Below are 14,585 nucleotides of genomic sequence, written 5' to 3'. Positions count from 1 at the left end.
ACTAACAGCTCATTTGCATCTGCAGTCTCCTTTCTTCTGCACTAACGTGAAAGAGCTGGACAGAGGAAACAAAATCCCAGAAGGCATCCGCCATACTGCTTTGACCTATCCTGTAGTTTTCAGATCAGTGCAGATGGAGAGGAGATATCCACTTTAGACTATTGAGATTCAGCCCTGGGAGAATTGGACAGGTAAAATCAATATGGCAGAATCTTCTCCATGCCATCGAATAGGCTAGGATGTTTTGCCATGTTATACTGAACAAAAATATAAATGCCACATGTAAAGTGTTGATCCCCTTTTTCATGAGCTGAAATAAAACATCCCAGAAATGTTTCATACGCACAAAAAGCTTATTTCTCTCAAATTTTCTGCACCAATCTGTTTAGGTCCCTGTTAGTGAGCATTTCTTCTTTGCCAAGAAAATCCATTCACCTGACAGGTGTGGCATATCAAGAAGTTGATTAAACACGCTGTCTGCAGGAATGTACAGTTGAAGTCAGAAGTTTACATACACATTAGCCAAATACATTTAAACTCAGTTTTTCACAATTTCTGACATTTAATCCTAGTAACAATTCCGTCTTAGGTCAGTTAGGATCACCACTTTATTTTAAGAATGTACAATGTCAGAATAATAGTAGAGAGAATTATTTATTTCAGCTTTTATTTCTATCATCACATTCCCAGTGGGTCAGAGGTTTACATACACTCAATTAGTATTCCGTAGCATTGCCTTTACATTGTTTAACTTGAGTCAAATGTTTCAGTAGTCTTCCAAAAGCTTCCCACAGTAAGTTGGGTGAATTTTGGCCCACTCCTCCTGACAGAGCTGGTGTAACTGAGTCAGGTTTGTAGGCCTCCTTGCTCGCACACGCTTTTTCAGTTCTGCCTACAAATTTTCTATGGGATTGAGGTCAGGGCTTTGTGATGGCCACTCCAATACCTTGACCTTGTTGTCCTTAAGCCATTTTGTCACAACTTTGGAAGTTTGCTTGGGGTCATTGTCCATTTGGAAGACCCATTTGCGACCAAGCTTGAACTTTCTGACTGATGTCTTGAGATGTTGCTTCAATATATCCACATTTTCCTACCTCATGATGCCATCTATTTTGTGATGTGCACCAGTCCCTCCTGCAGCAAAGCACACCCACAACATGATGCTGCCACCCGCGTGCTTCACGGTTGGGATGGTGTTCTTCGACTTGCAAGCCTCCCCCTTTTTCCTCCAAACATAACAATGGTCATTATGGCCAAACAGTTCTATTTTTGTTTTATCAGACCAGAGGACATTTCTCCAAAAGTAAGATCTTCGCCCCCATGTGCAGTTGCAAACCGTAGTCTGGCTTCTTTATGGCGGTTTTGGAGCAGTGGCTTCTTCATTGCTGAGCGGCCTTTCAGGTTATGTAAATATAGGACTTGTTTTTACTGTGGATATAGATACTTTTGTACCTGTTTCCTCCAGCATCTTCACAAGGTCCTTTGCTGCTGTTCTGGGATTGGTTTGCACTTTTCCACCAAACTACGTTCATCTCTGAGACAGAACGTGTCTCCTTCCTGAGCGGTATGACGACTGCGTGGTCCCATGGTGATTATACTTGCGTACTATTGTTTGTAGAGATGAACTTGGTACCTTGACTGATTTCTTTTGATTTTCCCATGATGTCAAGCAAAGAGGCACTGCGTTTGAAGGTAGGCCTTGAAATACATCCACAGGTACACCTCCAATTGACTCAAATTAGGTCAATTAGCCTATCAGAAGCCTATTTTCCAAGCTGTATAAAGGCACAGTCAACTTAGTGTATGTAAACTTCTGACCCACGGTAATTGTGATAGTGAATTGTAAGTGAAATAATCTGTCTGTTAACAATTGTTGGAAAAATTACTTGTGTCATGCACAAAGTAGATGTTGAACTGACTTGCCAAAACTACAAGAAATTTGTGGAGTGGTTGAAAAAAATAGTTTTGATGACTCCAACCTAAGTGTATATAAACTTCCGACTTCAACTGTACATCAGAGCCGTTGGCAGAGAAGTTTATGTTAATTTCTCTACTCCAATGTTGTTTTAGAGAATTTGGCACTACGTCCATTCGCCTTCTCAACCACAGACCACGTATAACCACGCCAGCCCAAACCTGCACATGTGGCTTCTTCACTTGCGGGATCCAGACAGCTGATAAAACATGAGTATTTCTGTCTGTAAGAATGCCCTTTTGCGGGGAAAAACAAATTCTGGAAGGGGTGCAGCCAGTCGTGATATCCATAGGGCCTTATTTATCAATTGACTGATTTCCTTATATGAGCTGTAATTCAGTAAAATCATTGCATGTTGCGTTCACATTTTTGTTCAGTATAGACCCAGACCCCATCCTTGCAGATCTACCCAAGTGCCTAGCGGGTAGGTGGGCTAGGGGTTGTTTCTCCATCAAAAAAGTAATGTATTCTATGGAGTAAAGACTGGCTATAAGTCCGTACTGTAATTGGTTATACATGACAGTAACTATCTCCACTCTACTCCAACTGGATTATAGAGAGGAATATAATAAGGATTAGATCTCTCATGGGGGCACATATTAATCCAACCCACCAGGTTTCCATTTCTCCTTGGTAATGTTAATTATCATGGACCCACTCCGAGAGCTGGCAAGAGTGAGGAGTGGTGTGATGACACATTCTGTTTCCCTGACTGGGTGGCAACCTCAGCGTTTTGACATGTTCTGAGGTAGAGGAGCCAAGAGGAAGTAGAATACCGAATCATTTATCCCAGGACAGGTTAGGGAAAATATATCATTCCTATATCACATACTGTAATATCAAAATATATCATTTTCATGTGTATTCTGATAGTTTGTATTAAACAAAAAAAATCTAATTCTGAGAAACAATCAGACAGAAAAGCAAACTGTAGTGAACCAATATGCAGATTTAATGATTACAAAAAAAAGGGGGGGAATCAACATTCACTACACTAGTGAATGAATGCTGGCCAACTGTAGTGGCCATAATAATAACTTTATGAAATACGTTGTTATACAAACTTTTCAAGGGGAAGGGGGGAAATCAGGTAGCAATGAGATTACAGGCTTTAAATGAGAAGTAAGGCTCGATATTTCACCACGTTTAGTTTCTCAGAAGAAGGGGAAGACATTGGGGGGGGGGGGGTGATACGAGTGTACTCTAAGCTGGGATTGATAATTACTCTTAATGTCAAAGTCTTCCTCTGTCCTTCCCCCCAAAAAACACAAATAATAGGGAAAAAAAGAAGACGTTTCTCGAGGGAGAACAGGCTATTAGCCACTTCAAGTAGAGGGATTTCCCAGTGTCCAGTGCTGTGGTTGGGGACGTGTTGCGAGGGCCCGAGGCGGATGGTTACATCAGGGAGCAGGACGTCCTGCCCTGGGGGGCTCCCCCCTCCATTTTCTCCGCTTCCAGGATGGTCCTCTTGAACACCTCCACCGCCGTCTGACTCACACAGGAAACAGAAAGTCAGAGGACAGAAATTATGCCATATCAAGACATCAGGAGTGTGCAGACTGATGTTTTCTCTGCTCTGTGCTTAATACGTAGGTTAAATGGTGATGGTGAAATGTGTTCAGTTCACACCAGCAAATCTAAAAGAAAGCCAAACATTGACAGATGAATTGTGGCTGCTGGGAAAGAAAGAAGGTTGAAACATTGGAATATTTGATTCAAACATTATTTTGATATCATCAGCAGCATGTGGCGGCAGGTAGCCAGCCTGGCGTTGGGCCAGTAACCAAAAGGTTGATGGATCGAATCCTTGAGATGACAAGGTAAAAATCTGTCGTTCTGCCCTCGAGCAAGGCAGTTAACCTCACAGCACAGAAATGGGGTCTGATCAATGTCTACCCTACCAGTGTTGCCCCCCTATTCCCCTGCCTAGCTCTGTCCCCCTACCCAGGAATGACAGGGACGAGAACTGCTTAAAGAGAGACTGATGAGCTGAGAATGATGAACAAAGCTGTAGGTATTACACTTTGGCAAACTGTCTTCCATGCTGGCACCAAAGGTTTCTTCCTTGACATTACTCTCACTGTATGTATTCACACTAGACTGTAATAGCCTTGGAACATTCGGTGCCAAGATGGCACCCATTACCATACTACAGTAGATGTCAAACTCCGTCTAACCGATGGCTCTGGGAGTGAATGTCCAGTCATCGTCATCACCTGGTTCTCTTTTGCAGAGGACTCCATGAATGCTGCGTTCCACGAGTCAGCCAGTGCTTTGCCTTCTTCACAACTGATTACACTGAGGAGAGAGGGGGAAACAACACGTCACAGTGACAGCAGTACAGCCCATACACACAGTTCCTGATTGTACTGAGGGGAACAGAATAATAAAGTGAACACCATTTGTTTGTAACGCTACAGTATAACCACATGTGAAAGTGGTAAAATCCAAATGGGAGCATTACAGGAGGGTAAGGCGCTAATGACGAAACTGAGCTGTTTTCACTATGGGGGTATTCCGACCGGAGTCAAGCACGTGTAAATGGAACTGAGCTGTTTTCACTATGGGGGGATTCCGACCAGAGTCAAGCACGTGTAAATGGAACGCAATTCCCTTTTTATGCACTTTTCTCTCTACGCATATTCTGACCTTGAACTTAAGCATGAGAATAGCATGCTATTCCCACTGGCAAAGTGCACGCCCCCGCAAGGTGGGGGGGGGGGGGCAAGCTTTGGGGGCCCCGCAGATAGCATATGAACACGTCATAAGTTATGAAATACATTTTTTGAATTACAGGAAAGTAGCTTTAAAACTGAAAAAAATGTACATTTTGCCAATGTGTAGAAAAGCAGGACATTCGGGACAATCCTTGTCTGGCAGGGAAACACTTTTTATCGTTTTTTTTACCATGTGCAATTTTATAAGAAAGAATATTTGTTTTGGGGAATTTTCAACAACAAAAAATTCTCATGCTCCGGAGCAAAGGATCCCTGATGTTATTTCTGTCCTGATGAATAAGGTTGAGTGGAAAAAGCTACTTTCTTTTATCAGGACAGAAATAACAGCATGCTCTATATACTGTAAATTACAAATTGATAAGAGCTAGGTAAATTAGTAATCCATTTGGAGAAGGGGAATTTAAATACATTAAATTGTTTTATATGATTTTCCATTATGATCCCTGGAGATGAATGTGAAATCAGACATATTGAAGCAAACTGAAAATCATATCAACATGACATGTATCGGGGCCCCTTTTTCACAGTGAAGGAGGCTATAAATAAGTTGTGCCGTTATTCTAAATTTTAATTTTAGCCACTGCCAGTAATACCCACATACATATATAACTGTCCCTTTAATGTTAATGTCCTTAAATTTGTAGCCTACATTTTGCATCATTACATTCAGTTCTGTTTACCTTGCTTTGCATACGTCCGTATAGTTGTTCCTGAGGGTCTCTAGCATTAGTGGATCATAGTCTAACGTTATACAATAATTAGTCATTTGGGACATGTAGCCTATTTGAATCATTATGGAACTCAGACCACACGTAGCAGGTTAAACCTGGAGCACGGTTCACAACGACTGGACAGTTGTCATACACTTCCATGATTAGGGTAAATTTATAGGACTATTGTTCAACCCCTATTGTACACATAAAAAAAAAATGGATTGAACTTGAATATGCCAACTTTCAGGATGACTCAAACCATTATTTTTGTATTCAGCAATATATTTAGTGCTTAAAGGCTCTCCAAACCTGTTTATGATTCATACTTGACACCCAGTAATAACAGCTACAATAACATGTCATAATATGGTCATAACACTCATGACCCATGTATTTACACTTGTGACATATATTGCATTATTTAATGGCTGGTTATGACACCTACATAAGAGTGTCAAAACTCACATTTATCCTTTCGTTTGAAAGTTTGTTTCTTAAATCCTTTGTTGTTATGAATTCTTAACCGTCATGTTGTTTTCTTTTCATCATATTTTAAATAACTTGTAGAAAATACACTTTATGACTCTGTCAAGAAGCATTATGACATCATAATCATGAGTCAAAAAGAGTGTCTGTCCTGCTCCTGTATTCATCCCAGTCATCAGTCAAAAAGAGGGTGTCTTGTCCTGCTCCTGTATTCATCCCAGTCATCAGTCAAAAAGAGGGTGTCTTGTCCTGCTCCTGTATTCATCCCAGTCATCAGCAACAGAGAATTGGGGTAGGTGCATGTCTGACATAAATGCGTGTGTAATTACAATTTAATATGGTAAATTAAAAAAAAAAATATATATATATATATATAACAAACATATTGTTGACACGTAGGCTATGGTGTAAGGGAAATGTTTTGCCCTGTGTGGTTTTGACATGTACAGTATGTAGGTGTCATAACTACCATGGTAGGTTGTGCTGGTTTCTACACTCTTATGTACTGTAGGTGTCATAACCAGCCATAAAACGACAACGTCACAATAGGTCTAAATATATGTCATGACAGTGTTATGACCATATTATAACAGGTTATATGACAAGTTGTGTCAGCTGTCATGACTGTGTTATGACGCTGAGTGTAAAGTGTAACCGATTCATAACACCTTCCTAACCCTAAAACTGCCTAAATAATCTACAAGATAAGAGTATTATTAAATCTACCCGAGACGGAGACGAATATGCATATATTAGATGACTTTCTTTCATTGATCCCTATATTTTGAATCGTTCTCTACAGATATTCTAGTTAGTCTGTCGAGAAAAATGTAATCACAAATGTGCACCAAATTTAAAGGGATGGCCTTAGATAAAAGGTCCTGAAAACCCTATTTAATGAAAACTCCACGAGAAAATATGTTGGCCAGCAAGGGGGTTTTCAGTGTTTGAATTAAATGTGTGCAGAGCTCAAGGGAACCACACCTGCAAAATCGAAATACCAACTACCGATAAGATTATTATTATGTCTGAATTGGACCCTATAAGCCACAGAGTAGGCTCGCTACGCTATTTTTCAACACTACCCTGGTCCCAAATCTGTTTGTGCTATATAGCCAACTCCTATGGTCACAGATAGGGATGTGGCGGTCACAACATTTCGTCAGCCGGTGATTGTCAAACAAATAACTGTGAGTCTAACGGTAATTCACCGTTAGTTAAACACATTTAGCATCTCCTGGCTTCCACACATTTTACAAGCCATTTAAAAAAAGGCTCATAAATCCATGTAATATAGCCTAGACCTTCACAATAAATCTATGATTTACTTTAGACAGTTCTAAAGAAGCATGATATGAAGAAAATAATAGCATACTGTTGTTTTTAGAGTTATTAATGTAACTTTGGTTGTTCTACAAACGTTGGGCTATATGTTTTGATTTGTAATACATTGTAAGGCTGCATGATGAGACTAATGATGATTTGAAAAGTGCTTGAAAGGCATGAGCTCTGCTTAGTTTTTTTGCGCAGGCTGTACCCACTCCAGTAGTCTCTCATTAACAATTTGACAAGCACTTGATAATGCCTCGAATTTAACGGCGGCATCCCCTTTGTGGCTGTAATGCACCTCCAAAAAAACATGCCTTTTGCAGCCCAGAGTGCTGTGCCCTTCTCACTGAGCGTGCTGCGCATTCCGAAGCGTCTCTCACTCACATGGCTCTTTTTCACAGGCTACAAGTTAAGACAGACATTGGGGAAGCAACTCCTTATCCAATTCCGAGGTGCATATTGAAGATATTGGAAGAAATGTCCACATTTAGTTTGTTAGCCAACAATAAGAGTAGGCCTAAAGAACAGCAAAAGCACTAGCCTGTCAATCTACTATCCCCCATAGTACAAAAGTTGACCTTTTCTATTCTTTGTGAGAACAAAATATTCCAAACATTGTCTGGGACAGTTGTAGGACGCGATAGATCCCACATGAATACAACCACTAACATCAAAAAACCTGTTTTATGCAATAAGGCTGACGCAACAGATCAGAACGTTTAGGCTTTTTCTTCACATTATAAGTGCAGCACTGAGCACAAGGCAGTAAGTAGGCTATAAGCACGAATGTTCCATTAGCAGGAAAACACCATTATCAAAAGTGGCCACAAATGCAATTATGCATGTAATGCTTTTATTATAAAGTTGCATTTTTATGGGGAAAATTATATTCCCCAAACTTGAAACTTGCGAGCTGCTTATGTATGCCAGTCAGGCTCTACAACCCTTGTAAAGTGGATTCATGCGCTTAATTTTAAAAGAAGTTATTTGGCCGCTTTAGTTGTGATACAAACCTTATTAAAACATACAGGCCTATGGGTTAGGCTACACGAGGTGTGCAAATATGATTATGATTTGATTATAACTATGATTTTTTTTAAAGACATTGTTTCTTGCCTTACGCTGGGCATCATTCACAAGTGATATGCTAATATTGTCACTCAGCACACTATTCTTGATTTAATCTCGTCTTTACATATACATAAATAATATATATATGTTTAAAATATGTTTTGATTTAGAATGGACCATTATCATTCACCTGTATCAAAACAGGGGCAGTGGAAAAAAATACATGTCATCTATGCACTTAAATAGCGAATGGAGGATACATTTCCCAGTGTTGTTTTTTTCCTTCATGCCAGCCAGGTAGGCTATACTCCTGTTGTAAATATAAGCAACGTGCTTAATATTAGGAGAGTTGAGAAATAAACATAGTAGGCCTAGCCTATAGAAAGATGGGATCCTCCTCTTTTTAATAGAGGCCATCACTCTGTTTCTTCTGCAATTGCATAGACTATAGAAATGTTGTGCAACATGAGCTCTCATGAAGTGTTTGATTAGATTTTCAAATTCATTTGCATTGATGTCAGAGTGATTAGAAGGACAATTGAGTGCTGAGTACCAGGCTGTTAGCAAGTTTGGTAGGCTACTAACGGCCAGCAGCAGCATCAGAGCTTGGAGAAACCTAATTACCGTGACTAAATGGTCATGTGAAATTTGACTGCCTTCATGACTTGTGACCGCCGGTGTGGCGGTAATACCAGGTTATTTATACACTAAGCCGACTAACTGAAAAGACAGCATCACAATACTAAGATAACATCCCCTTTTCCCCACTGATCCTAACTGCATCACATGAGTCTCAGCCGAGCCCAAAGCTACATAGCCCAGGGGTGTAACCCCTTCATTCCCATCCACTCCTGTGATTTAATAGCCTGTAGTTATTGATTCATTAAAAAAGGTCCAGCCGGTTCTCACTTCGCCCAGAGCAAGCCTTTCACTGCCCTCGAGACAGGGAGAAGAGAGATGGGGAAGTGATCAGTAATGCCTTGATTACTTTAGTGGACTAACACAGTCTACTAGGCTCCTGTGTGGCTGTGTGTCTGGGTGGGCGTTCAATGGACAGTTCCCAACCTCACTCCACACTGAGAACAATATGAATAATCTCAATGCTGCATACATAATCTCAATGGGGTCAGAGTGTGTACATCACCTCAATGGGGCCAGAGTGTGTACATCACCTCAATGGGGCCAGAGTGTGTACATCACCTCAATGGGGCCAGAGTGTGTGTACATCACCTCAATGGGGCCAGAGTGTGTGTACATCACCTCAATGGGGCCAGAGTGTGTGTACATCACCTCAATGGGGCCAGAGTGTGTGTACATCACCTCAATGGGGCCAGAGTGTGTACATCACCTCAATGGGGCGAGAGTGTGTGTACATCACCTCAATGGGGCCAGAGTGTGTGTACATCACCTCAATGGGGCCAGAGTGTGTGTACATCACCTCAATGGGACCAGCGTGTGTACATCACCTCAATGGGACCAGAGTGTGTACATCACCTCAATGGGGCCAGAGTGTGTACATCACCTCAATGGGGCCAGAGTGTGAACATCACCTCAATGGGACCAGTGTGTACACATCACCTCAATGGGGCCAGTGTGTGAACATCACCTCAATGGGGCCAGAGTGTGTACATCACCTCAATGGGGCCAGAGTGTGTGTACATCACCTCAATGGGGCCAGAGTGTGTGTACATCACCTCAATGGGGCCAGTGTGTACATCACCTCAATGGGGCCAGAGTGTGTGTACATCACCTCAATGGGGCCAGAGTGTGTGTACATCACCTCAATGGGGCCAGCGTGTGTGTACATCACCTCAATGGGGCCAGAGTGTGTACATCACCTCAATGGGGCCAGCGTGTGTACATCACCTCAATGGGGCCAGCGTGTGTACATCACCTCAATGGGGCCAGCGTGTGTACATCACCTCAATGGGGCCAGCGTGTGTACATCACCTCAATGGGGCCAGCGTGTGTACATCACCTCAATGGGGCCAGCGTGTGTACATCACCTCAATGGGGCCAGCGTGTGTACATCACCTCAATGGGGCCAGATTGTGTACATCACCTCAATGGGGCCAGCGTGTGTGTACATCACCTCAATGGGGCCAGAGTGTGTGTACATCACCTCAATGGGACCAGAGTGTGTACATCACCTCAATGGGGCCAGAGTGTGTACATCACCTCAATGGGACCAGTGTGTACACATCACCTCAATGGGGCCAGTGTGTGAACATCACCTCAATGGGGCCAGAGTGTGTACATCACCTCAATGGGGCCAGAGTGTGTGTACATCACCTCAATGGGGCCAGAGTGTGTGTACATCACCTCAATGGGGCCAGAGTGTGTGTACATCACCTCAATGGGGCCAGAGTGTGTACATCACCTCAATGGGGCGAGAGTGTGTGTACATCACCTCAATGGGGCCAGAGTGTGTGTACATCACCTCAATGGGGCCAGAGTGTGTACATCACCTCAATGGGGCCAGCGTGTGTACATCACCTCAATGGGGCCAGAGTGTGTACATCACCTCAATGGGGCCAGAGTGTGTGTACATCACCTCAATGGGGCCAGAGTGTGTACATCACCTCAATGGGGCCAGCGTGTGTACATCACCTCAATGGGGCCAGAGTGTGTACATCACCTCAATGGGGCCAGAGTGTGTGTACATCACCTCAATGGGACCAGCGTGTGTACATCACCTCAATGGGACCAGAGTGTGTACATCACCTCAATGGGGCCAGAGTGTGTACATCACCTCAATGGGGCCAGAGTGTGAACATCACCTCAATGGGACCAGTGTGTACACATCACCTCAATGGGGCCAGTGTGTGAACATCACCTCAATGGGGCCAGAGTGTGTACATCACCTCAATGGGGCCAGAGTGTGTACATCACCTCAATGGGGCCAGAGTGTGTACATCACCTCAATGGGGCCAGAGTGTGTGTACATCACCTCAATGGGACCAGTGTGTACATCACCTCAATGGGGCCAGAGTGTGTGTACATCACCTCAATGGGGCCAGAGTGTGTGTATATCACCTCAATGGGGCCAGAGTGTGTGTATGTGTATGAGGAAGGGAATGGCAGACAACATTTACTGCTTTGAGGTGGCTGTGCCCCATTTCCTGTTTATTCTGGGAATGACTGAGAGGGAGAGTAGGAAAGAGGAAGCAGAAACAAAAAAGGAAGGAGGAGGAAAGATGTAGAGCTATGAGTGAGTGACCCATTTTCAGAAAAGCATCAGGCTGGCAGTGTGTACTATACTATACTACAGGCCTGGTAAGAGACAGAAGACAGTGTGTAGTATATTATACAGGCCTGGTAAGAGACAGTAGACAATAACTACTAGACTGTCTTCCTATACCTACAACTACTACTAGACGGTCTTCCTATACCTACAACTACTACTAGACTGTCTTCCTATACCTACAACTACTACTAGACTGTCTTCCTATACCTACAACTACTACTAGACTGTCTTCCTATACCTACAACTACTACTAGACTGTCTTCCAATACCTACAACTACTACTAGACTGTCTTCCTATACCTACAACTACTACTAGACTGTCTTCCTATACCTACAACTACTACTAGACTGTCTTCCTATACCTACAACTACTACTAGACTATCTTCCAATACCTACAACTACTACTAGACTGTCTTCCTACAACTACACTGTCTTCCAATACCTACAACTACTACTAGACTGTCTTCCTATACCTACAACTACTACTACACTGTCTTCCTACTACTAGACTGTCTTCCTATACCTACAACTACTACTAGACTGTCTTCCTATACCTACAACTACTACTACACTGTCCTCCTACTACTAGACTGTCTTCCTATACCTACAACTACTACTAGACTGTCTTCCTATACCTACAACTACTACTAGACTGTCTTCCTACTACTAGACTGTCTTCCTATACCTACAACTACTACTAGACTGTCTTCCTATACCTACAACTACTACTAGACTGTCTTCCTATACCTACAACTACTACTAGACTGTCTTCCTATACCTACAACTACTACTAGACTGTCTTCCTATACCTACAACTACTACTAGACTGTCTTCCTATACCTACAACTACTACTAGACTGTCTTCCTATACCTACAACTACTACTACACTGTCTTCCTACAACTACACTGTCTTCCAATACATACAACTACTACTAGACTGTCTTCCTACAACTACTACTAGACTGTCTTCCTACAACTACAACTAGACTGTCTTCCTACAACTACTACTAGACTGCCTTCCTACTACTACTACTACTAGACTGCCTTCCTACTACTACTACTACTAGACTGCCTTCCTACAACTACTACTACTAGACTGCCTTCCTACAACTACTACTAGACTGCCTTCCTACAACTACTACTAGACTGCATTCCTACAACTACAACTAGACTGCCTTCCTACAACTACTACTAGACTGCCTTCCTACAACTACAACTAGACTGCCTTCCTACAACTACAACTAGACTGCCTTCCTACAACTACTACTAGACTGCCTTCCTACAACTACTACTAGACTGCCTTCCTACAACTACAACTAGACTGCCTTCCTACAACTACTACTAGACTGCCTTCCTACAACTACTACTAGACTGCCTTCCTACAACTACAACTAGACTGCCTTCCTACAACTATAACTACTAGACTGCCTTCCTACAACTATAACTACTAGACTGCCTTCCTACAACTACTAGACTGCCTTCCTACAACTATAACTACTAGACTGCCTTCCTACAACTACTACTACTAGACTGCCTTCCTACAACTACTACTAGACTGCCTTCCTACAACTACTACTAGACTGCCTTCCTACAACTACTACTAGACTGTCTTCCTACAACAACTACTAGACTGCCTTCCTACAACTACTACAACTAGACTGCCTTCCTACAACTACTACAACTAGACTGCCTTCCTACAACTACTACTAGACTGCCTTCCTACAACTATAACTACTAGACTGCCTTCCTACAACTACTACTACTAGACTGCCTTCCTACAACTACTACTAGACTGCCTTCCTACAACTACTACTAGACTGCCTTCCTACAACTACTACTAGACTGTCTTCCTACAACAACTACTAGACTGCCTTCCTACAACAACTACTAGACTGCCTTCCTACAACTACTACAACTAGACTGTCTTCCTACAACTACTACTAGACTGCCTTCCTACAACTACTACTAGACTGCCTTCCTACAACTACTACTAGACTGCCTTCCTACAACAACTACTAGACTGCCTTCCTACAACAACTACTAGACTGCCTTCCTACAACTACTACAACTAGACTGTCTTCCTACAACTACTACTAGACTGCCTTCCTACAACTACTACTAGACTACCTTCCTACAACTACTACTAGACTGCCTTCCTACAACTACTAGACTGCCTTCCTACAACTACTACTAGACTGCCTTCCTACAACTACTACTAGACTGCCTTCCTACAACTACTACTAGACTGCCTTCCTACAACTACTACTAGACTGCCTTCCTACAACTACTACTAGACTGCCTTCCTACAACTACTACTAGACTGCCTTCCTACAACTACTACTAGACTGCCTTCCTACAACTACTACTAGACTGCCTTCCTACAACTACTACTAGACTGCCTTCCTACAACAACTACTAGACTGCCTTCCTACAACTACTACTAGACTGCCTTCCTACAACTACAACTAGACTGCCTTCCTACAACTACTACTAGACTGCCTTCCTACAACTACTACTAGACTGCCTTCCTACAACTACAACTACTAGACTGCCTTCCTACAACTACAACTACTAGACTGCCTTCCTACAACTATAACTACTAGACTGCCTTCCTACAACTACTAGACTGCCTTCCTACAACTATAACTACTAGACTGCCTTCCTACAACTACTACTACTAGACTGCCTTCCTACAACTACTACTAGACTGCCTTCCTACAACTACTACTAGACTGCCTTCCTACAACTACTACTAGACTGTCTTCCTACAACAACTACTAGACTGCCTTCCTACAACAACTACTAGACTGCCTTCCTACAACTACTACAACTAGACTGCCTTCCTACAACTACTACTAGACTGCCTTCCTACAACTATAACTACTAGACTGCCTTCCTACAACTACTAGACTGCCTTCCTACAACTATAACTACTAGACTGCCTTCCTACAACTACTACTACTAGACTGCCTTCCTACAACTACTACTAGACTGCCTTCCTACAACTACTACTAGACTGTCTTC

At 42.5% G+C, this 14,585-nt stretch overlaps 1 protein-coding gene across 10 annotated transcripts in view; it reads right to left on the bottom strand.

Moving 5' to 3' along the window:
* Positions 1–2,906: 2,906 nt before the first annotated feature.
* LOC110535269 (GTP-binding protein Rheb) overlaps positions 2,907–14,585 on the bottom strand; it is a 46,420-nt gene continuing 34,741 nt past the window's right edge. For 6 of the 10 annotated variants that reach the window (XM_036934862.2, XM_036934865.2, XM_090189391.1 and 3 more), the window contains 2 exons: positions 4,153–4,273; positions 3,242–3,463 (listed from right to left, as the gene is read on the bottom strand). In XM_036934862.2, the coding sequence (XP_036790757.1) occupies positions 3,371–3,463; positions 4,153–4,273 (214 nt within the window). In that variant the 3' untranslated portion in view covers positions 3,242–3,370. Of the gene's footprint in view, positions 3,464–4,152; positions 4,274–14,585 lie in introns of all 10 variants that reach the window. The other 4 variants (XR_016484368.1, XM_036934863.2, XM_036934867.2 and 1 more) reach the window with 1 other exon arrangement.

The sequence above is a fragment of the Oncorhynchus mykiss genome, chromosome 11 (assembly GCF_057628025.1).
Source record: "Oncorhynchus mykiss isolate SJ-2025 chromosome 11, ASM5762802v1, whole genome shotgun sequence".
Taxonomy (NCBI): domain Eukaryota; kingdom Metazoa; phylum Chordata; class Actinopteri; order Salmoniformes; family Salmonidae; genus Oncorhynchus; species Oncorhynchus mykiss.
The sequence above is the reverse complement of the archived record's forward strand: the minus strand, read 5'-3'. Positions and strand labels throughout refer to the sequence as shown.